This window comes from Mchenga conophoros, linkage group LG9, assembly GCF_057382185.1.
Source record: "Mchenga conophoros isolate Kocher_MC1m ecotype Shallow Benthic linkage group LG9, M_conophoros_male_GT1.1, whole genome shotgun sequence".
Lineage (NCBI taxonomy): Eukaryota > Metazoa > Chordata > Actinopteri > Cichliformes > Cichlidae > Mchenga > Mchenga conophoros.
The window spans coordinates 1,394,941-1,419,652 of NC_140534.1; the positions used below are offsets into that span (position 1 = coordinate 1,394,941).

The following is a 24,712-nucleotide window of genomic DNA, read 5'->3' on the forward strand; positions in this document are numbered from 1 at the left end:
TTTGCAGCAAATGACATAGAGGTTGTGTTATTTCTTTCCAGCCTTCAGGCTACTCTGCAAACACATTCACTGTAAGAGGTGGTACTGCTCTTTCATATTTCCTCAAATTTTAATTTACGGTATCTTTGGAGTCAAACCCATTCAAGAAAACAGATAAGACAACAATTTGGTAAAAGGAATAATGAATAGTAACAGAGACTGAGAGGTCATGCCATTTTTTTTAATTACAGAAACCATCTCTGCTGAGTACATTGATTACTCTAGCCCATTCCAAATAGGCCTTAACATTAAAAGCTTAAAATTCCTTTTCCTGAAGGGAAGTTAACTTGAACATGGCGCATAAACATTCATCTCACAATACAGCAGCTATTTACCCAGCAAACCTAGCTAACTAGCTGCCCAAAGTAAGAAGCTAGCCTCTCAGAACATGTTACACTATACAAATTACAATCTCTTTTCCTTTTTGAATACAATGTAGTAACAATGAAGATGATTGTCTTTATCCTACAATGAATGAAAAACATTGTCTGCCCATTTGAAGAAAGCTTGAAGAAAAACCATTTAGCATTCTCCTAGCATTAGCCTTTTTTAATCTTTACATGCTATGCTCATATATCATGTATGCAGTCATCAAATATACGTTTTGCAGATTCTAGTGAACTAGAACAACAAAAAAGGTCATTTAACTGAGTTTTAAACTCAAGACTTGACAAATTAGCTAACAAAGATATTAGCCGGTTCATCTAGCTAAAGTTAAGATTAACTAGCTAACTGATGACTCTTACGGGTAATTAAGCTAAAGCCTTATGAGTTACCTTACCCTAAAAAGACAAACTATGTGGGTTTTTTTTAATATTTATTATTAGGTACACGTTGCTAAAAATAAAGTATGTTTCTATGTGCATTTTTTATTTCTATACAGACTCCATTTAAATCAATCATGCCAGCTTTGACTTAAAGAGGAACTATTATGCCCTCTGTTCATCTAAAATATACAGATTCTTTTAAACAAAACTGTTACAGTAAAAAGCCAAAGGCTTCGATTTGTCCATACAATTTTATTTTTTTATTTCCTCGTGTGCTTTCTTTAAATTCTGTGTTCCGGACACTGAATGATTACAAAGTACAGACACTTCTCCTTGGCCAATGAGAACACAGCATCTTTGAGGGCGTGATCCTTAAAAAGACTGCATGTTTCAAACATTTAGCAAAGAGGGGACAGTACAACATAAACAATTAAACTGAAACTCATGTAGAAAACAGATGAATATAAAGCAAATCTACAAAAATAAAAATATAGCGCTAAACATCAGGACAACAGGCCTCATATTAATTAAAGAAGAGAAGCATCATGTGAGTCAACAAAGTGAATGCGAGTACTTCCAAAAGGTTGAACTGTTGCAGCTTAGTTAGAACTTTTTTTTTACTGTAAACTGAAATTAAACACTTTTACCATAAAAAAGCAGCCCAGGCTCAGTAAGAGAAAAAAAACACTTAGTAATAATAATAATGCTAATAATAACAGACGGATGGGTTCCCTGCTACAGAGCTGCCTAGCACAGTAATACTGTTAGATATAGAGACACATTGTGCTATACAGGCAGATACACACATAGAGATGGGGAAAACATATTATATTATGTTCTGGAGTAAACACATTTTATAATTGTCATCATGCAACAAAGAATAGCAACTATTTATTTCAGAAACATGGCACATAATCAGACAGATACATATAAAATATAGAGATATTTCTTATATTGCATTTTTATTAATACTTCATATAAGACATAAGGCATACTGTGGAAAATCTGCCCCCAGTGGATTGTGGGTAGCAACTGATTGTCCTTTCTGTTAGTGAATGGCTTATTGCTTCTCATATATATATAAACAGAAAACTTCCCTTTTGCTATTCAGAGCTACTGGATCACACAGGGAGTGATGGTCAGGCCTTTCTGCTGCTGTAAGGTTCATTGTTGATTCTCATTGAGTTTGAGGAATGTCAAGGCAGCACTTTGTTAGAAGTGACGCTCATAAAATACATCAGTTTAACTGACGGCATTAAACTCGTTATTACATGTTCTAATACCAGAAAAAGGCATTAAAAATTCAAACAATATTTCTTTTTAATATTTATGCTGAGGTGTCAGTTTAGCTCAGTGGGTGAGCAGGTAACCATGTGCCACGGGGCCAGGCAGGAGTGGCCCGGGCTCGTTTAGCCCCCCGTGGGAAAGGCAGCCAATGGTGTGCAACAAAGACATGATTCTTATCCTCATGTCGTTATGTGGGGACCAAAGCTGGTGCTCAAAAATCCAAGGTGGTCAAGTTATTCTGACTTTTTTTAATTATTTATATTTATTATTTATTTAACCCTCCCTGCTTCTTCCTGTTAAGAGGGGGGGTTTCCTTTCCACTGTCAGCAGGTGCTTTTTTTGTGTTACTGCAGGTTCTCTACCTTATAATACAATCTATTAATAATGATATTTTATGAGCACCACTTCAAGTATAGTGTTACCAGGTTTGTTTGGACGAAAGCTTTATGTGATCAGGTGAAACTGACCAAGGTTTTAGATCACTGCTACGTGAAATAGACCACTGCCTGGGTGTCTGTCTCCCCAGTCCAAACTGGGAGCTTTTTTCACAGAAGACGGGCCGATGGCACAGACTAAATATCCTGGGAAAGTTGACTTTGGAGACTTTGTTTAGCCAGTCCTTCAAACTGTGTTTGGATTAGTTGGGCTCAGTTTGAGCAATAATACTGCTGAGGTTAGAGGTTCAATCACCAGGTCCACATGCGGCACACTGTCATGCACCACAGGCTTTAAACGTGTGCCCTTCATTATATATGTTCCAATGTATGTTTGCAATGTACACAGATACCTGGATGTGTGTGTGTGTGATGTCCTGCTTAACAAGGATACTTCGTGCAGTCTTGAATCAAACATACACATCAGCGCCCCCTCCTGGTGCTCCTGGGACGGATGGATAAACAGTGTCTATCACACACGCACACGCACACACACACGCACACACACACACGCGCACACACGCGCACGCACACGCACGCACACGCACGCGCGCACGCACACGCGCACGCACACGCGCGCACGCACACGCACACGCACGCACACACACACGCACACACACACACACACACGCGCACACACACACACACACACGCACACACGCACACACACACGCGCACACACACACACACACACATACACACACACACACTGGCTGGGAAATCCAGTGAGTAACTATTCACTAAACACAGTTGATACAAAAGCTTTGAACCACCCTGATTGTTTGAAACGCAGGTCAGTCAATAGGAATGATTGTCATCACGATCGTCTGTTCATTGCTGCCAGAACACGCCCACCATCCTGACTTTGGCACTGGGAGTCACAGAGGCTGGCACTTAGAGCACTGGAGCCGGTGTAACAAGGAGACCCAGAAGGAAACACAGGGCGGGTGCCAGAGGTGACCATGGCGTGCTCCCTGAGGAGTGGATGGAAGATGTCTTGATTTCAGAGGTGAGGAAGGCAGACAGAGGGACGTGGGACACCAGAGTGGGGCTGGCATAGTTGATGAGGGAGTCAATCTTCTCAGCCTCTTTACTGCAGGCTTCAATCTGCAAAACAAAACATTATTTATACACAACAACAGTCACCACAAGGTGCTTTATACTGTATGGAAAAGGCCCAAAAAACAACACGCTGTGAGCAAGGGCTTGGTAGCAGCAGATCCTAGGGAAAGCTGACTGCTGTGGCTGCTGGAGGAAGACCCACTATGTAAGAAAGCTGCACGTTAATAATACAATACGATTTTATTTATATAGCACATTTAAAAACCCGAAGGCACACCAAAGTGCTTCACAGTAATATGGAGAGTCAACATAAGTCAAAAACAGGGTACAAATCAGGCACAAGCACAGACAGGATAGAGGCACTAACAGACCAGGAGAGTTAGATAAATACAAAATATGCTACGAAGGCAAAAACAGCAGTAAAATTACTAAAAATAATACATTTAATAAACTCTAATAAAAGATTTAAAAGTTTAAAAATTAAAAGATTTAAAAGGGTATTAACTGGTCGGGAAAGCCAAGTCAAATATGCTTTTAATCTTGATTTAAAGGACTGGATAGAGTCCAAGGCTCGAATAGAAGCAGGGAGGCTGTTCCAAAGCTTGGGTGCAGCTGAAGCTAAGGCACGATAGCCTCTGGTCTTCAGTCTAAACTTAGGTTGGGCCGGGAGTAATTGACCTGATGATCTTAATGCACGACAAGGAGTGTACAAATTGAGGAGGTCAGTGAGGTAGCTGGGCGCAATGTTATTCAGGATTTTAAACGTGAGTAGCAAGATTTTAAACTCAATGCGATATTTCATTGGTAACCAGTGTAGATCAACAAGAGCCGGAGTAATAGGGTCAAATTTTCTAGCTCCAGTAAGAAGGCGAGCCGCAGCATTCTGAACGAGTTGCAGCCTTCGAAGAGAGAAGGCTTGGAGACCACAGTAGAGAGAATTACAATAATCTAACCTAGAGGTCACAAAAGCATGGATAAGTTTCTCCAGGTCCCTGTGTGGTATATAATGCTTAGCTTTAGAAATCTGGCGCAGTTGAAAAAAAAAAAACAGATTTAACTACAGATGATACTTGCTTATCGAGCTTAAAGGAGCTATCCAAATAGACACCCAGGTTACGCATAGAATCAGGGAGAGAGTTAGTGTAACCCAGTTCCTAAAATCATCTCAAACAAAAAGAGAAGAAAAATTAAAACATTTAATGTTCATTGTTCTGTTCTTACTGTCCCTGTTAATGAAAGTGAAATGAGATCAAAATATTTATTTAAACATAGAAGGGACGCAGATTATATATGATATGCTCTGGTCAAACAAGGGTTAAGTTTTCTCAGAGGGTTGATGAGCTCTGATGAGAGCCTATTGTTTTACTCCACTCCTCGCATGTCAGCCAATCGGTGAAGCTCTAGGCAGCTCTTGTCCCTCCTTAGTACCAGCTCCCAAGTTTTCAGTCTCTTGCTTCTACAGCCGAACAGAGCAGACTGACTAAAACTTTTGTTATCGGTAAGCTGGAGAAATTAACCTCTAACGAGTTAAAAAAAATACGATCTAAACTGATCTTTTTCACAAACTATGTATTTGCACTCGTTGTTGTCAAGGGCAGAGCGAAACTGGAAGGTTTACTGAGCTGTGGCTCCACGTAAATGCTGAGCATCCACTCGACGGCGGTAAGCTAAATGTGGCTAATCAGACACGTGATGTGCGGAGTGTGGGTACAGTTGTTGCATGTCCCTGAAATGCTGTTGCTATGCTAGTTAGATCATTAACTAAGTCATTAACATGTGAAAAGCTGTAAATGGTTAAAGCAGCTAAAAATAACTTTATGAGAGATAATTGTAAGCAGACTTTATCCTGCTTCCTGTTTAAATTTTGATGTCAATCAGTTGTTTTACAATACTCAGTATTGAACACTTGGAGGTAATTTTTAGTGTATTTCCACTTGTACTAGTAGGCCTATGGTACAAGCGGGATTAAGAAATTGCTCACAGACAGCCTGAGAGGCCGAGCTCGAAGAGTCCGGACAGGGATTTATCACTGAATTAAAAATTTTGAATAACATTCGGGCGTTGTGGCTATTAGTCTCAATACGACGTAAGGCTCGTATAGTGTCATTTAGCCATGGTTGATGAGAAGTTCTGGGACGTTTCATCTTTATAGGGGCCACAGTATCTAAGATGGAACAACAGGTGGATAGCATAGCGTTGGCAAAATCATCAACCAATGGAGGTGTGTAACAGTTTGTATCAGTGACGTCTGGATCAAAAAAGGCAAAGTTTAGAAAGGCCGTAATGCAGTTAGCCACAGTCTCAGAGTTAATGATACGTACAGGGCGATGACAGCCTTTAGAATTTAAATCAATTGCACATAGCTCAACATCAAACATAACCAAAAAATGGTCAGAAATACCAGCATTATCAATGTCCATAGTACAAATATCCAAAGCATATGGGAGGACCAAATCCAAGGTATGACCTTTAAGATGAGTTGGTTCCCTGACCCACTGTGTAAGGTTAAAAGAGTCAATTAGGGCAAGAAAATCCTTGGCTAGGGGGTCATCAGCACAACAAATATGTATGTTAAAATCTCCAGTGATAAGAGCTTGGTCATAACTTAATAAAAATGAACCTAAGAAGTCAGCAAATTCACAAATAAAAGACCTATTATATTTAGGTGGTCGATAAATCACAGCACATAGAATCGTTGGGGGTCCGGCAAGCTCCAATAGTTGAACCTCAAAACTAGAATAGGTAGGAGAGGGCAGTTGCCGAACTTTAAGTTTGTTTTTAAAAACAGAGGCCACGCCTCCACCTCTTCCCGAAGGCCTCGGTGAACTGAAGACTACACAGTCCGGGGGTAGTAGCTCTGAAAAAGAAGAGGACTCACCAGGATGAATCCAAGTTTCAGTCAATAACTGAGCATCAAGCCGAGAGGAGAGGAAGAGGTCATTTAAGATGAAGGTTTTATTCACCAGCGATCTTGCGTTTAATAAAGCCATCCGAGAGATCGGCATCTTATCTCTGCTGGAAGCACGTCTTAGCCGGCTTAAATGCCTGAGCCGTACACCATCACTGGGGGACCCAATCCAAACACGAACAGGCAGAGAGACTACCGGAGAAACCGGACAGGCTTGTTTACCAACCGGACAGATCCAGCGATGGTTGAGCAGCCTGAAGGATGATGGATCCCGAGCAGATGGAAGTCGTATAATCCCCGCGGTGGTGAGGGAATTAGCTGCAGCTGATGCTTTAAGGTAAGCCTTTAAGCGAACCTGAAACCCACTCCGTTTGCCCCACTTCCTATAGCGCTTCTGAGGCGGGGAGCAGAGAGGGGAACCGTATGAACCAGTAGAAGAGATGATACGTGGAAAGGTAGCATCTCCCAAATTCCAGCCTTGATCCAACCCAGCATAGGGGGGGAAACAAAGATTTAACAAAGTATCCCCGTCATAGGTGATTAATGCATAACCATCTGGGGGGCATAGTGCCAGAAAGATAACAAATAATAAACAAATATCAAGGAAAAGAGATTGACAACAGAGACGAGGACGGCCTGCCGCACACACTGGCGCCATCTTTACTCAGTCACGAAACACACATAAACACATAGTGAGTGAAAAAGGTGAGTTGGGTAGAAATACTGCATGGGGAGGCCTAATCCCACTGAACCTCAACTATTCATGACTCTCTGGCTCTCGGAGGAGGAGGGCCCATCTTTCACCCTCTCCCTCCCTTATCTTCCCTGCTGCTGCTTCTATGTCTTTGTCTAGTTTCGTCTAACTCTAACCCTCAAAGATTTCCTCAGTCTTGTTCTCTAAAACCTAAAGGATGGATTATTATGGATTTGATCAACTGGTCCCGTAACGAAATAAAGTTGGAGACCTGATGTGTTTGGTTCATCTCCAACGTTCCCCTCAGCCTTCACCCCGTCGACTGCAGCATCCACACAGATAATAATATAACATAAATAAATCCAATAAAGCCTACAGAGCGCCAAAGCTGCTCTTCTTGGGGAAACAATGTGTTTGGCACAGCAAAGCATTGAGACCTGAACTGCGCTCGTCACGACTGCCGAACAGAACACGTGATTAAAAGATCATGTGACAGCAACACACACAAATGCATGCTATTAATTCATTCAGGGGAACGTCACACAGCTAAAGTGTAGCCTTTCACTGCAAACACTGTGAACACAATGTTCACACATTCTCATCAAAGTAAAGAACACATAAGCGTGTGCAGAACAACAGATATAACAGACTATATCTGTGTGTGTGCACGATGGTGTTTGTTACCTGCAGAGGTGTTGGCTGCTGGTCCATTGGGGCGATGATGACCACCAGCAGGTGGTCAATACTCAGGTAGCCGAAAACATCGCACTGCGGCACTGAGATGTGAGGCCGCAGGATCTGAAGGACATCGTGGACCGTCACCGGCTGCTTCTTGTTCAGCTGCACGCAGCGACACACAGCATTACATTCATGTTGCTGTCCAACTTTCATACAACAGGTCAGTGACACTTTAATGAGGGCAACAAATGCTCCCAGCACAGCACCACAGTATCTGTCTTTACTGGAAAACACTGACACAAATATAATGACAGCATTGAGCTTACTACAGAAATCGATGCATTTCTAGTAGCGCTGTCAGTGTTAATCTAGTTAAAATGACGTTAACGCCATAACCACATTAACGCAGCAAATCTCCCCTTTGTGGGGCTGCACAGCGCTAACGCGTCACCGCGCTAACACGTTGACACTAATGGAGATTTGCTACGTTAATGCGGTTATGGCGTTAACGTCATTGTAACGAGATTAACGCTGACAGCAGTAGTTCATTTACATGAAAAAAAGACTTCACTCTGTCTGTCTGCCTGGATTTAAAAACCAAAGTGCTTAAAATGAAAGGTTACAGAACATGTTCAGCACCATGTTGTGTCAGTACAGAGCGTGATGCCACCAGATTGGTTGGTTGGGTCAGTACATCAGTTTATGTTAGCCAGCTACTGAGGGGGTTGCGTTTGTGCCGCCCCCAGCTGCAACTATGAGTCCTATGTTGGTAACCTGTCCACTGTCACTGTGTTAAACACTAAGTGGCTCTTTGTTGTTGGGCTAGCTTCACTGAAACAGGAAAATCTACAGCTGTTAGCCGTAATGTTCAGGTTTGTGAAGCACTTTATAACACAAGAGACTGTGTGGTGACCGTTCCAGTGTAGTAACCTGTGCTTGGGAAAAGCACAGGTTACTACAGCCTCATCACACCACAACATTTACTGATTTATGATCAGGACATCCATCAGCAGCTCCACATCACTGTCTCCCTCACTCACATTTGGGCTGTGCTCTTCCTCTGACATGAAGTAATCCAGGCAGGCATGGCTTCCTCTGAGTGTCTGGGTTTGATTTTTTCTACATATCGATCTATATTTTCTGGATGTTAGGATTCCCAATCATGCTTTTATAGAGACGTTGTTTGTGGTGTGATGTGTAACCTGTTATGTTGTAAACTATTTTGATGTGCTTGGGAAAAGAAAGACAATTTTATAGAGTAACCTAGTGCTGATCACTCAGTACACCCTCAGCTTATTGACTGGTGTTTATGTACCAGCATCAGCTGATGACCTCTGTGTGACCTCTTCCACACGACTGTAGCTGACCTACAGTGTAAACACCCTGAGACGTTTGTGATGATTGACTCTGACAACCTCCCAGCAGTCTGTAAAATGAATAAACCTCTGAGAACGCACAGGATGTATGCATGTTGATGTGTTCAAAGACTTCCTGTTTCCACCAAGTCTGTGAGGAGGTGGAGTCAGGATGCCAGCCAGACCCTGCAGCACTGCTTGGATGCGACAGACTGGGATGATCCATATGGGGAAGACATCAACAGCAGCACAGACTGCATCACTGACCATACACATTTCTGTGAGGATACATCCTCCCAACTAGGACTGTATGTCTGTTTTCCCAGTAAGAAACCCTGGATCACCGTTGACCTGAAGGCCAATGAAAAGACCTTCCTGGATGAATATTACTTCTACAGTCAGCAGATGCTCGCCCTCGGGCACCCTCTGCCGGCCTGGCTCTAGGGCGAGGCCTGGTAACCCTATCTCAGGCAGGGTGAACGGTTCCCATGGTGTTCTTCTGAATCGCTCTTTGTCTGGTCTTTCATTCGCACTCACATTCGTACCTATGGGTACTTTAGATTTACCAGTTAACCTAACCCCACTAACTGCACTTCTTTGGACTGTGGAAGGAAGCCAGAGTACCCGGAGAACCCACGCCATCACAGTGAGAACATGCAGTCTCCACACAGAAAGGCTGATGGTGGAACTGAACTCAGGTGAGGCTACAGTGCTGCACACTGCACCAATCTGTCCAACTCTGAGCTCCTAAAATGAAGAGACTGCATTAGAAGAATGCTTTGGGTCCTCACAGTTTTAGGCAGTTGCACTGACTTAAAGCTGAAAGCTCTTCAACTGCACCTGAGTTGCTTCATTTCAAATTCATTGTGGTAATGTACACAACCAAAATAAAAAAAACAAACTGTCTCTGTCCAAATATTTATGGGTTTGATGGTATAATTCAGCGGTCTCCAACCTTTTTTGCGCCACGGACCGGTTTATGCCCGACAATATTTTCATGGACCGGCCTTTAAGGTGTCGCGGATAAATACAACAAAATAAAACTAGTACTGGTACCAAAAAAAAAAAGATTTATTCATAACACACGTGAAAAGCCCCAGGAAAACCGAGTTAACGATAAAAACGATAACAAAATAATGCTGAAAACCGATAAAAACCCTGAAAACCAGACATTTCACACCTGAGCCTCAACTCTCGCGGCCCGGTACCAAACGACTCACGGACCGGTACCGGTCCAAGGCCCGGGGGTTGGGGACCGCTGGTATAATATATACATCAAAATGTAGCCACCATCCTTCTCGTTCATCCAGGGTCAGTCTCATCAAGACAGGATTTACAGTTCTCCCATGAATGTCATAAGCACAGCCTCCTCCATCTCCCTTGCCCATAGAGGACAATGCTAGAGCGGCTCAGACAAAGTCTCACACAGCATCCCTGTGTGGGAATAACACATCACAAATTTTGTAAGTAAATCTATCTCTAAAGGCGCTATTGAATTCTCACCAGGTGTGTTTAACAACCCATCCAATCCACGGAGAAATCCAATTAAGTGGCATATTAATGAGAAATGACACAGGCACAAAGTACTGAACTTGCTTATTTGATCCACATGGGGAACATTTATTGTCCTCCTGATTTTGGCCGTCAGTCTTCAGACCCTGAAGCTTTTGTGGGCCCCTTGTATGAACTCTTAGCTTTAGCACTTTCCACAGATTCAGGTCAGGTGACTGGGCCCTTCCAGCAGCTTTAGCTTCCTTCCTTTGGCTGTTTGTTTGGGATCATTGTCTTGTTGCAGCAACGACCCTCTTTTCATCTTCATCATCTTGGCAGCAGATTTTTATCAAGAATGTGTTGGTACATTTTCCCATTCATCCTTCATTCAATTACATGAAGAATGCCAGTGGTGTATAGAGAAAAAACAGCCCGACACTATGATGTTCCCAGCACCAAATTTCAGTTTGGGTATGGTGTTTCTGGGGCGATATGCAGTACCCTTTCCCTCCAAACATGACGTAGCATCCAAAGAGTTCAATCTTGGTCTCATCTGACCAGACCATAGTCTCCCAGTACTTCACAGGCAAATTTCATCAAACTTTAAACGGACTTCAACATACTTTTTCTTAAACAATGGCATGTTGCATGGTGAGTGTGCATACAGGCGGCTGAGTGAATTGCTTATTGTTTTCTTTGAAACAGTTGTACCTGCTGATTCCAGGTCCTTCTGTAGCCCTCCACAAGTCGTCCTTGGCTCTTGCACAACCCTTTTGATCATTCTTGTTACTCCTCTACCTGAAATCTTAAGGGCAGCGCCTGGTTGTAGCCAGTTTATAGTGGATGCTTTGGGATTGTGGTCCCAACAGTGCCCACTGGAACCTTCAGTAGTTCTTCTCTAAACAGTGCTTTCAGTATGTTTTGAAAAATAAGGATGTGAATATCTTGAGAGAGCTCACGGTTTTATCTATTATGAAATGTTTCTGGTGTACATCTCGGTAATGAGACAGCATTTTATAGGCCATCAGTGGGGACTGAATCAGCTTCTATTAGTTTGCAGGACTGCTTTCTATTTACTGACAGATTTCAGCTGGTGTCATAACTTTCCACGCCTTTTTGCACCTCCCTTTCTTCATTTTACATGTGTCATTTCTCATTCTTACACATAACTTATGGACATGTATGTCTGATTTCTTTGAATGTGTGGATTGTACTGGTTGTTACGACACATCACCATGAAAACTGGTCAATATTGATTTGACCTGCTCTAGCTTTCATACCCTACCTATAAGTCAAACCTAACAACACTGATTAAAGAAAATAGTACTTTGAAACTCCCTTTGTCATCAGCATAAATCATTCATAAACATATCATACTGGACAGTGGATTTGTTACCTAAACAAACAAACAGCTGTGAACCGTCCATACCTTTGAGAACGTGTTCATTCGCTCTTTGCTCCAGAGGATCTGCAGGATGCTGGCACATATGGGACAACAGGCTCCTGGATAAAGTTCAGAGAACATATTATAATAAAATGCAACGTCTTTATGTGACACTATCCTACTTGTACTGACAGTTAAAAGTGTTTCAGACATTTTTAACCACTTTACCTCACATCCACAGTCAACTTAGAATCACCAGTTAACCTAAAATGCATGTCCTGGCCTGAGGGAGCTGCAGTCATCATGCAGGCACAGGGTGAACACGCGCTCTCCACATAGAAAGGCCCTGCCAGGAACCAGTCCTCACTACTGTACCACCGTACTGCCCATGACGCTACATAAATGTCATGTACACGGTGTAATTTTATCTGCTGGCTGACCCCAGTTAACCTTTTCATGTATGGTGCTACTCCACTCACCTGGTGGAGTGACAGGGTGGCAGCCTGGAGTGGACAGACTTGGACATGAAACCAAACTGCAGGCTGAGTCAGGGGCCACGTCAGAGACAGCTCCCACAGCTCTGCAGGGGGCCTCATAGTCCACAGTGACACGGTCAGAATAGGCGCCACACACCGTGTTGTAGGTTTCGCCATTATGGCCACAGACTTGTTTTGGCTTTCTGCAGCCTTCCTGAGGACAGAACACACCAGGCACTATTTACATTATGGGAAGTGTATTTGATTGTCTTCTTTTTGTACTATACATACATACAAACAAAAGCTATGTTTAAGGTACTGTTAGTCTGATAAAAAGCACTAGACAAAACTAAAATGTACCTTTGTTGTGTTTTTGAAATAATTTCAAATGGACAAAACTGTGAGTCATCTTCGATCAATCAACAAGAAGATTTTGCAAATTCAAAAAAACAACAATAACTAAACTTCTTTTAGTTATGAGTAAAAAAGAATAGAGTACAGAACAACACCAAACCAAAGAGTAAAACAGTGAAATGTCGGGGGCGTGGCTAAACATATGGCTTTTGGTGAGCTCCCGGCATAAAAGCCTTAAAATTATACTTTTACTCCACGAACAGTGAAATTTACCACCTGTGGCCATTTAGTATAATATCATGCAAAAATATGCCAGTGAAGAAGGCACTAAAATTAAAACTAACCCTTCTCCAAATGGGGAAGACGATGTATCGTATGCTAGTAGTCAAGCTAACTCAGCAGATGATGCTAGACCTGAGCCACGCGTAGGCGAAAATACTGGAACGGCACACAACATGGATGTCATTCAGATTCTCCACGAGATCAGAAATGACTTTTCCACGAAAATTGATGTGGTGCTGGAAGCCATACAGGACGTTAACAGGGACGTGCAGGCAGGACTTCTTGGCACGCATGGATGAAGCAGAAGTGCGAATTAGCAACGTAGAAGACACAGTTAACTCAGAGAAAAACAAGTCTGATGCACTTGTTAAACAGGTAGCTCTCCTCACAAATAAACTTTTGTCCCAAGAAGTAATCGGTTCTTCACTTGTGTTATAAGCTGCAGAAGAGACTCCAATGAACATTTCAGATATACATTTTCGTGAAAATATTTACTATCGCTGGGAGACATGAAGAACTTGTTAGTTGTATTTTGTTCTTTTAAGATTGCTTGGTTTGGTCTAACTGCTCCCTTATTTACACTGGATCGGTGAGTGCACAGGAGGGAGGGCTGTCTGGTTCGGGGTGATAGCTAAGGAGATTTGTTTATGGCAGATTTTCAGCTTTGTGTTTGTTTTTTCAATACTCCTCAAAACATGAGGTGCTTCCAAATAAGAAGTTTAAATTTACTTCTTGGAATGTAAGGGGGATGGTAAAAGTGACTAAGCTAAAGCAGGTTATTACCAGGCTTTAGCATCTGAAGTCCTCAATCGTTTTTATCCAGGAGACCCATCGACTCAGAAACAACTTGGTGAAAGTACAAAGGAGATGGCCATGCAAAGTACTAGCGTCCTGTTTCCCATCTCATTCTAGAGGGGTTATAGTGTTAATTCACAACTCAGTGCCTTTTCAGGTAAATAACACTATTTATGACAGTGCGGGTAGATTTTTGGTGGTCCAGGGTACCTTCTTGAAAGGAAATATAAATTTGTTTAATGTCTACGGCCCCAATGATGACAACCCATTGTTCTTTGAGAATGTGTTTTTGTTAATGGCCACCCTTCCTGGTAAGATCATATTGGCAGGTGACTTAACCCTTTAAGACCTACCATAGAACCAAGTCCGCCAGAGCTTATATTATATTTTTACATGCTGTGGAGCCATTTTTGGGAGCATTTCAAGTTGCTATACATCAATACAACCATTATAGCCCAAACTTTAATAATATGTCTGCATTAGGTGCATAGTAATTACATAAATTGCAAAAAAGTGCAATAAACTACAAAAAAATTGAAAATCGTTTTTGTTTTTTTAACATATATTTCTAGTTAGAGAAATTTAAGAGGCTTATCCCTCAAAACTGTAAATACAAAAAAGTTGCACAAACTAGTTTCCCACCACAGGAAATTTATTTTAAGTGTCTTCATAGTTTTATTTTTGAAATACACCAATTTTTATATACTGCAGGAAAAACGAAAATAAATATTATAGTGCAAATTTGCAAAATAACAGCATATGCATCACAATAAACTATTTCCAGCAGTGCAACATGAGTCCTCAGCATCCCAGAAACGACACAGAAAGTCATGAAGTCAAACATAACTTTTAAAAACACAAGTATAAGCTCATGAGGTACGATGGTAAAAAAAAAACTACATTTCCGCAAAATGACGTCACTTCCGGTTTCGGGCAGGTCATGCGGTCATGTGATAGTTCACGCTGATGGACGTAGGAAGTGTTACAAACAGCTGATTGGATCGGCGAAGCGTGTTTCTGGAATATCATGTTTTTGTTGCTGCAAGTGATTTTTATGCAGTTTTTGCAAAGCTATATGTGGAAGGAAACTGTGACCTAGGACAAGCTGATGGCATAAGATGTAAGTACAACTCCTCCAGTTTCATATGCAAAAAAAATTATTGCGCTAGCTTACGTGGTTGCAGAGCTACCGGGATTTAAAAATAGTTACGCAAAACAGAGCGTGCCCGCTCCGATCGGCTGTAAAGGGTTAAATTGTACCTTGGGCCCAAAGACTGATCGCTCGTCAGGGACAGATACCTCACATTCTCAAACAAGAAAGAAACTACTTCGATACATAGAAGATTTGAATCTCTCAAAGTCCTACCAGAACGGAATGCTCATGCTACTCTTCAACATTTAAAACCCACTCTCAAATAGATTATTATCTCCTCATCGTTGTTACCTAGTGTAACTGACAGTATTCACGGTAGTATTGTTCTGTCAGATCATGCCCCAGTCTCGCTGTTTTATAATGTTGTACAAGTGAACAAACACTATTTTAACTGGCGCTTACACCCTAAAATTTGGTTACAAGATTCTGACTTTATAAAATTCATAGGAGAAAACATGGATCTCTACTTCTCAATAAATAGAAATCAAACAAATGCAACCACCAGGGCCGTCTTCGTGAATCGCTACCTTACCATGGTGGAAGGTTTGTGTGTCCCAGGGATTCCAGGGGCTATGTTGTCTGGGGGCTTTTGCCTCCTGGTAGGGTCTCCCATGGCAAATTGGTCCTGGGTGAGGGACCAGACAAAGAGCGATTCAGAAGACCCTTATGAGAAAAACATCGAGGGAACAGTTTACCCTGCTCGGAATAGGGAATGTCTTTGGCACTGGTACAACACAGGAGGTTTTCAAGAGCTGTGGGACTCTTCCCAGCCTCAGGCTCAGGTTGAAGAGGTGCTCCATCACCCCACACAGTTGGTCTGCACAGGACCTGACCACTCTTGAGCTGATGCCATCTGGACCCACAGCTTTCCTTTCCTCCTCAGTTGCCTCCTAACCTGGGTGGTTGAGAGAGGCAGGCTGGAGCCTTGTGTTGAGTGTGTATTGGATGCTGTTGTTGGGGGTGGGGGGGAGTGAGCAGGGTGAATAGAGGAGGTGTGAAGTGTCTGAGGTGTCAGAGGTGGAACAGCAGTAGTGGGGGTGGGTGAGTCAGTAATGCATGTAGTAAGGCTGTCGATGTCCTCTCCGTGGTCGTCACAGATCACCTCCCACACAGTCGACTCAAAACAGTCCTTAAGAGCCTCCTCGCTCTCCTCTGACCATCTCTGTACTGTGCGGGTGGCTGGTGGCTCCCTGCGCACTAAGGGCTCATACACAGGGACAAGGTGCACCAGGTTGTGATCAGATCTGCCCAGGGGAGGGAGAGGTGATGAACTGTATGCCTCTTCTGCATTGGCATACAGTAAGTCCAGTGTTTTATTGTCTCTGGTGGGGCAGGTCACATACTGGGTGAAGGTGGGCAGTGTGGAGTCCAGTGAGGCATGATTAAAGTCCCCTGATATTATGAGAAGGGCTCTCGGAGATTGTGTTTGCAGTCTGCTGACCACAGAGTGGAGAGAGTCACAGGCTGCATCTGCGTTGGCCGAGGGGGGGACAACGCTGTTATCGCGATAACATGCGAGAACTCCCGGGGCAGGTAGTACGGACGCATGCTAACAGCTAACAGCTCAATGTCTCTGCTGCAGAGTTGTTCTTTCACAGTGATGTGCCCAGGGTTACACCATCTGTCGTTCACAAACGCTGCCACTCCCCCTCCTTTCCTCTTACCGCTCTCTCTCGTCCTGTCCGCCCGCAGCAGCTGGAATCCCGGTAGCATCACGCTCGTGTCTCATGCTAGCGGTGTTAGCCACGACTTATAGAGATTAAATACAAGCTTCTGAAAATATGTATGACCGTAACTCTAATAATAAAAAGCCAAAACAATCTAACTTTTAAACGTGGTATAATTAGTTTGAAAACATATGTGCATAAACAGTAGAACAGAGAACCTGCTAATAGTCAAAATTGCTGAAACAACTTAATTTAAAATATATATTTTTGCATTTCTTTGTGTCTGATGGTGTTGACAAAAACCTTGCACTTCTCCAGCAAAAGCATAAATTATTAAAAAATGGGAGACCAAAACATGGTGAGACAGCCAAAACTTTGTGTAACAATTATATGTAAATATTAGGGGTGCAACGATATTCGTATCGATATTGAACCGTTCGATACAGTGCTTTCGGTTCGGTACGCATATCTATCGAACAATACAAAATTTGTAATTTATTTTATTTATCAACTTTCCTTCTGACGATGCTGTCTGTGTTGAGTGCTCAGTGAATCTGCGTTCGACTACTCCGCCTAGGCTGCACTGTCGAGCGCAGATCCACTGAGCGCTCCACACAGACAGCATAGTCAGAAGGAAGAGCGCAGGGCAAGCTAGCAAGACAGAAGTTAAGCTCTCTTTGCAACATGGCAAACTGAACCTCTCCCACCCTCATTCAGATCTGGCGTTTGGAACTATTTTGGTTTTTATGTGAAGTATGACCCTGAAGGTAAGCGAGTCATGGACTAAAGTAAAACAGTATGTTGGATGTGCCACACAATGCTCAATTACATGGGTGGGAACTAGTGTGTTAGCGCAGTTAGCTCGTTAACGTGTTGGCCGTCCAGCCCCACGCACAGGGCGATCCGCGGTAGCTCGTTAACGGAGATTTGCCGTGTTGTGGCGTTAACGTCATTTCAGATTAACCTGAAAGCACTAGTGGGAACACAACGAATATGACTGCACATTTACTCCGACAGCATCCTAGTGCAAAGACAAAAACAACAAGCATGCATGCTACAAACTTTACCCGAGTCATTTAGACAGCCGTTAGCACAGGATTCTCCTTATGGGGACCTGATATGTTTAATATGCTGCTGAGAATATAGCCCAGAAGAAGCGGATAGTATAGCTTTTATTTTGAAAGAGCCATTTCTCTGTAATAAACTCTCTTTTCCAAAGATGAGTGATTCCTCAATCAGATACAAGGCTCACAAAATCGCTAGCCCGACGTCCTGGGGCTAGCGATTTTTCCAGTCGGGCTACCAAAATCTATCTCTGCCCTGCCCGTCGGGCTATCGTAGGAAGGAAAAATATATGTCAATGCTTTTGCATTCTTTCGGAAATGTAGCTGGGTAATTACGTCATTGGCATCGGTGAGCCACTGTCAATATGTGACATATTGAAATCGCGTTTGAATTTGCGCTTGTTTTTTGCTTTCACTTTGCAATCGCGCAAACTGTGTATAGAGAGCGACAGCACTGATCTGTGAGTGATGATAATTTGTGCACCAATTCCTCTGACATCGTCTTATTAATCGTTAGCTTACTATGCAAACATGACAAGTGAAATCTCCCGCAGCTTAAACATGTGAGAGGTTGATCACGCAGAGAATCGCTGAGCTTATGTGAGTGCGTGTGTAAAACCAGCAGCATATATATTTTAGTTCTGCTGAGCCAAATAAGACAGGTCAGGGTGAAGAAGTGACAGCCAAAGAAAAGCTTACCACAAAACGGAGAAGTTATGACAAATCAGACTATAAGGCAAAAAGAAAGTGCAGCTTTATGGTTTCATGGACAAAAGAATTTCTGTGGCTGCAATATGACGAGCTAAATAACCAGGGCTGCACATAAGTGGTCCGCAGGTGCGCATTCGCTGTCAAAATAAAAAACACGCACAAGGGTTAGGGTTAAATTTAAAAACTATACTTTTGAGTTAAAATATATATTTATAATTTTAATAAATGACAAATTAAAAAGGCATGAACATTTTTTTTGTATCGAAAAAATATCGAACCGTGACACCAAAGTATCGAACCGAACCGTGAATTTTGTGTATCGTTGCACCCCTAGTAAATATGTTTTTGAAAAAACAAAAAATATATTTTAGAAAATTAAAACCTGTTTTGTCCCTAATCTCAGGAATCACTGATATTATAAATTGCTATATAATTCAGATGGCTTACTTGACTCTGAACGCAGAGTTTCCTTGATGGCCTGACCATCCCTTGTATTTCTGAAGATACAAAAATTGCTTTGGAGAAGGATTTGGATCTGAATGATGTCTCTAATGCCATCACAAGCATGAAAGGACGTAAAACAGCTGGCCCAGATGGGCTCCCGATAGATATTTATAAACTATTTAAAGAGAAAATAATAGCCCCATTGACCCTGTGCACGAGAAAATGCTAACTTCCTGGTTTGAGACCGGATGTGGGGTTGTACATTTCCGGTAGCTTTACTTTGCAGTCAATCGCTACTGCGACGATATCCTCCAAAATCATGTCCAAAACTCGAAAACGGAAAGATCGCGTTAAGTTACAAAGAGAAGGTGGGAACACTCACCGCTGCTGTGTCATAAAAAATCTAATGATCAATTTTGACGTTTAAAGAGTTTAGATCGATCAGTTTTTTACATCACTCAACACAAGCAGAACTGCATCACTGCAGCAGAAGACACATCGTCCACACTCAGAAGCACATCTCTGTGTAGTGACTGGTCTCATGATCTAAACAGGCAAATGTTCAGCATTCAAACTACAGGTGACGAATAGTCAAACCAGATGTTTCCCTGTTATGTCGAGATCAGCTAGTCAAGTACACACCTACACAGCATGTTAACAAACCGTGAAAAAAGCCACACAAAAATGAATGATTGCTGGTAACGGTTTCTATACATTAGTATGTACGAAGGGTATGTTGTGACTTAGCTTAAAAATTACAGCGGTCCCTCGCTATAACGCGGTTCACCTTTCACCTCGCTGTTTCACAGATTTTTTTAGTGCAAGTTTGCATGTTTTTTTTACGTCACATTGTGTCCTGCGTCCTGATCGCTGCAGACGATCTCCTCCGTGATGTCTCTCCTGTACAGTACAGAATCGCTGCATCGATGCTAGCAGTGTGACTCTGAAGTGCAGTACTGTATGTCCACGATGTCCACCAAACGTTTTGCACCATCAAAAAATAAAATTGGCTACTTGATTTCACCTCTCGCTGGTTATTTTTAGAACATAACACCCGCGATAAACAAGGGACAGCTGAGAAATATAACATTTGAATCCCTTTTCTCTTTTGCTCTGAGGCGCGGGGAAAACATATCAACAAGTCGATGAACATCATTTACAGATATGTTGGGTAAATGCCTGAGACATCTATAGAAATGTAAATCGCCGCTTGATTCATTCATTTGCTTAACTTGTTTTGGGCCGTAAACCAGGCGCGAATAGGACACCGGAAACAAAGCTCCCCACAGGAGTTTCCGCACCGGAAGTAGCATATGCTAACGTGCACATAGTCCATTGGTAGATGTGTATTTGGAATCCTTTAAAACAGGGAGTCTCCCTGCTTCATTACGAAATGCTCTGATCACTCTTATTCTAAAGCCAGGCAAAGAGGCCCCTGAACAAGGTTCATACAGACCCATATCACTTTTAAATTCCGATGCAAAGATTATAGCAAACGTTTTAGCAATGAGACTAGAAAGGATACTACCTGCCATTACACATACGGACCAAAATGGTTTTGTGCAAAGCCGACAGGGGTTTCACAATGTGAGGAGAGTTCTTAATATAATTCATGCCTGTGAAGAGTTCCCTGACAATGCAATCTTATCTCTCGATGCAGAAAAAGCATTTGACCAAGTGGAATGGCCCTATATGCTCGAGGTGCTTAAACGGTTTGGATTTGGTGAACATTTTTGTGGATGGGTCAAAATAATACTTGTTGATACTACTGCAATGATATCTACTAATAACTTCATCTCTCACCCTTTTGAATTGTTTCGAGGTACGAGACAAGGGTCACCAATTTCACCTTTTCGTTTTAGACATGGAACCACTGGCGATAGTGGTTAGATCACACACCTCAATTCACAGCATTAAGACCATGGATATTGAACACAAGATAGCAATGTATGCTGATGATACTATTTTGTTTCTATCACAGCTTTCAGAAACAATACCTGCTCTCTTGGAATTGATTAATCAACTTGGTACAATCTCGGGATTCAAGGTGAACAGAGAAAAATCATCAATTATATTTTTAAATGGTAATGAGAGGAGAAAACCATTAGTATCCCACCCATTTGTGAATGCTGCATAAGGATTTCGATACTTGGGCATCATAATAACTCCAACTATAAGCAAACTTAGTTCAACCAACTACGAACCCATGGTAGCAGAATTGGGGGAAGAGATCAACAGATGGACAACATTGCCTATATCTATACTGGGAAGAATAAACATAAAAAAGATGACCATATTACCCAAATTCCTATATGCTTTTCAATCAGTTCCACTAGCCCCGCCACCTTCTTTTTTCCCAAAAAACAGAAAGCTTCTCTCTAATTTTTTCTGTAACAACAGGAAGCCAAGACTTCGACTCTCTCTCCTCTACGTGCCCTATGATAGAGGAGGGCTACAGTTGCCAAACCTAGAATGGTATTATTGGGCTGCTCAGCTGAGGGCCACAATGTTTTAGTTTTCTAAATACGTTTTCTTGCTGTGGGTAGAAATTGAAAAAATGTTTTAATGTTTTATCCTAATATAGTGGACATATGTTATAAGTGTACTGATCACAAGGGTCCATTGTACCACTCTTTGTGGGAGTGTGAAAAGATTCAAAAGTTTTAGTGCTCAGTGTTAAAATATATTTCTCAGATCACCCTGTCCCATTAAGTCCCAACATCTGTATTTTAGGCATTTATTAAGATGACTGTAATTTAGCTCAGACAGAAAGATGGTTGACCTTTTCTTACTCCAGGCCAAATGTTGCATTGCAATATGCTGGAAGAATGTTGGTGGCCCCTCTTTTGACCAATGGTTAAACAGTGTGTCATCAAGTTTAGTTCCTGAGAAACTGACCTATGTGGTTAGGAAAAGATCATCAGAAGTTTTTGACATTTGGAAAATGATCCTGGAGCTATTAAAGACTGGGGATGTTGAGGAACTGGAGAGAGAGGATAATGTAATGAAAATATGCAACTAAATTTGGGAATGTATACAGTATAGACTATCCTGTACTTTTTTTTTGTTTTTTATTTTATTTTATTTTTTTTAATTTCCCTTAGTATTTTTTTTAATTTGTTTTTTGAATGTCTTGCTTTCTTAGTGCTTTCTTACTGCCACATATTCAAGGTGTTTAAAGTGTTGGATGTTTATGAATACAAAATTCAATAAATATCCATCCATCCATCCGCTTCCGCTTATCCTTTTCAGGGTCGCGGGGGGCGCTGGAGCCTATCCCAGCTGTCATAGGGCGAGAGGCGGGGTACACCCTGGACAGGTCGCCAGTCTGTCGCAGGGCCAACACACAGGGACAGACAACCATTCGCACTCACATTCACTCGCACATTCACACCTAGTGGCAATTTGGATTATCCAATTAACCTATCCCCACTAAGTGCATGTCTTTGGATGGTGGGAGGAAGCCGGAGTACCCGGAGAGAACCCACGCAAACACGGGGAGAACATGCAAACTCCACACAGAAAGACCCCGGCCTGATGGTGGAATTGAACTCAGGACCTTCTTGCTGTGAGGCAACAGTGCTAACCACCGTGCCACCGTGCTGCCCTCAATAAATATGTTTACAAAAAAAACCCAGTGAAATGTGGATTATTAAATATTAGGTCTCTCTCCTCCGAGTCTCTGTTAGTACATGACTTAATAATTGATCAACAAATCGATTTACTCTGCCTTACAGAAACCTGGTTGCAGCAGGATGATTATGTTAGTTTAAATGAATCAACACTCCAAATCATAACAACTGTCAGAATAGGAGGAGTGGCAGCATTTTTCCACACCAGCCTATTAATCAACCAAAGACCCAGATAGACTTTAAATTCATTTGAAAGGCTGATGCTTAGCCTTGTCCACCCCAGCTGTCATTACAGTCAGCGTCTTTATGAAAGTGCAGACATGACAAAAGACACACTGTCGAAGAGTGCCAGAAATGATTGGTAACTAATTATTCAATGCAGAGTGAGTGAAAAGAACAGTTAGGCTGCAGTAGGCCTAGGCTGCTGGGGGCTCCTCATGATGCACTAAGAGGATTCAGGGTCACCTGATCCAGCCCTAACTATATGCTTTATCAAAAAGCAAAGTTTTAAACCTAATCTTAAAAGTAGAGATACTGTCTGTCTCCTGAATCCAAACAGTTCCACTTTTCAATGCCCTGTTTACGGTTTACAAACACCCCAGCGCTCTGAGACTGACCTGCTCAGTTGGGGTGATAGAATACTACCAGGTCTTTAAGATGAGATTCACAGGGAGCCAGTGAAGAGAAGCCAAAATGAGAGAAATGTGCTCCCTCTTTCTAGTCCCTGTCCACTTTTGTTGCAGCCGACTGAAGGTTTTTCAAGGCAAGGCAAGGCAAGGCAAGTTTATTTGTATAGCACAATTCAACAACAAGGTGATTCAAAGTGCTTTACAGAGACATTAGAAACAAGAACAAATAAAAAGCATGATTTAAAATTGATTAAAACAAGCAAATAAACTAACTAACTAATTAACAAACAAACAAACAAACAAACAACAGTATATAAAATCAAAACAGATAAAATCAGAACAGTAGATAAAATCAGTAGTTAAATGTAAGTTTTGAAATTTAAGCTTAAAGTGTGGATTTGGTGCTTTATTCAAATGCAGCTGAGAACAGGTGAGTCTTCAACCTGGATTTAAATAAACTGAGTGTTTCAGCTGATCTGAGGCTTTCTGGGAGTTTGTTCCAGATATAAGGAGCATAAAAGCTGAATGCAGCTTCTCCGTGTCTGGTTCTGACTCTGGGAACTGATAAAAGACCGGATCCAGATGACCTGAGGGATCTGGATGGTTCATACTGGGTCAGGAGGTCATTGATGTATTTTGGTCCTAAACCATTCAGAGCTTTATAGGCCAGCATCAGAACTTTAAAGTCTATCCTCTGACGGACAGGCAGCCAGTGTAAGGACCTCAGAGCTGGACTGATGTGGTCCACTTTTTTGGTCTTAGTGAGGACTCGAGCAGCAGAGTTCTGAATGAGCTGTAGTTGTCTGACTGATTTTTTAGGTAGACCTGTAAAGATGCTGTTACAGTAATCAAGCCTACTAAAGATGAATGCATGGACTAGTTTTTCCAGGTCCTGTTGAGACATCAGATCTTTTATCCTTGATATATTCTTGAGGTGATAGTAAGCTGACTTTGTTATTGTCTTAATGTGTTTTTCTAAGTTTAGGTCTGCATCCATCACTACACCCAAATTTCTCGCCTGGTTTGTGGTTTTTAGGTGTATAGATTGAAGTTCTCTGGTGACCTGTAATCGTTTTTCTTTGGCGCCAAAGACTATTACCTCAGTTTTGTTTTTGTTTAGCTGGAGAAAATTGTGGCACAACCAGTCATTGATTTCCTCAATGCATTTACCAAGAGCCTGTACAGGGCCTCGGTCTCCTGGTGACATTGTGATATATATTTGTGTGTCATCTGCATAGCTGTGATAGTTTATTTTGTTGTTGTTTATAATCTGTGCCAGTGGGAGCATGTAGATGTTAAACAGAAGGGGTCCCAAGATGGAACCTTGGGGAACTCCACATGTGATACTTGTCTGCTCAGATGTGAAGTTACCTATTGATACAAAGTATTTCCTGTTTTCTAAGTAT

The 24,712-nt window shown here is 42.0% G+C and overlaps 1 protein-coding gene across 1 annotated transcript in view; it reads right to left on the reverse strand.

Annotated features, from left to right (window-relative positions):
* Positions 1 to 1,038: 1,038 nt before the first annotated feature.
* The window catches only part of reck (reversion-inducing-cysteine-rich protein with kazal motifs), a 91,603-nt gene continuing 67,929 nt past the window's right edge, over positions 1,039 to 24,712 (reverse strand). The window contains exons 18-21 of the mRNA XM_085286135.1: positions 12,579 to 12,789; positions 12,145 to 12,218; positions 7,876 to 8,031; positions 1,039 to 3,634 (exon numbers count right to left, since the gene is read on the reverse strand). Of these exons, the coding sequence (XP_085142261.1) occupies positions 3,422 to 3,634; positions 7,876 to 8,031; positions 12,145 to 12,218; positions 12,579 to 12,789 (654 nt within the window). The 3' untranslated portion in view covers positions 1,039 to 3,421. The remainder of the gene's footprint in view (positions 3,635 to 7,875; positions 8,032 to 12,144; positions 12,219 to 12,578; positions 12,790 to 24,712) is intronic.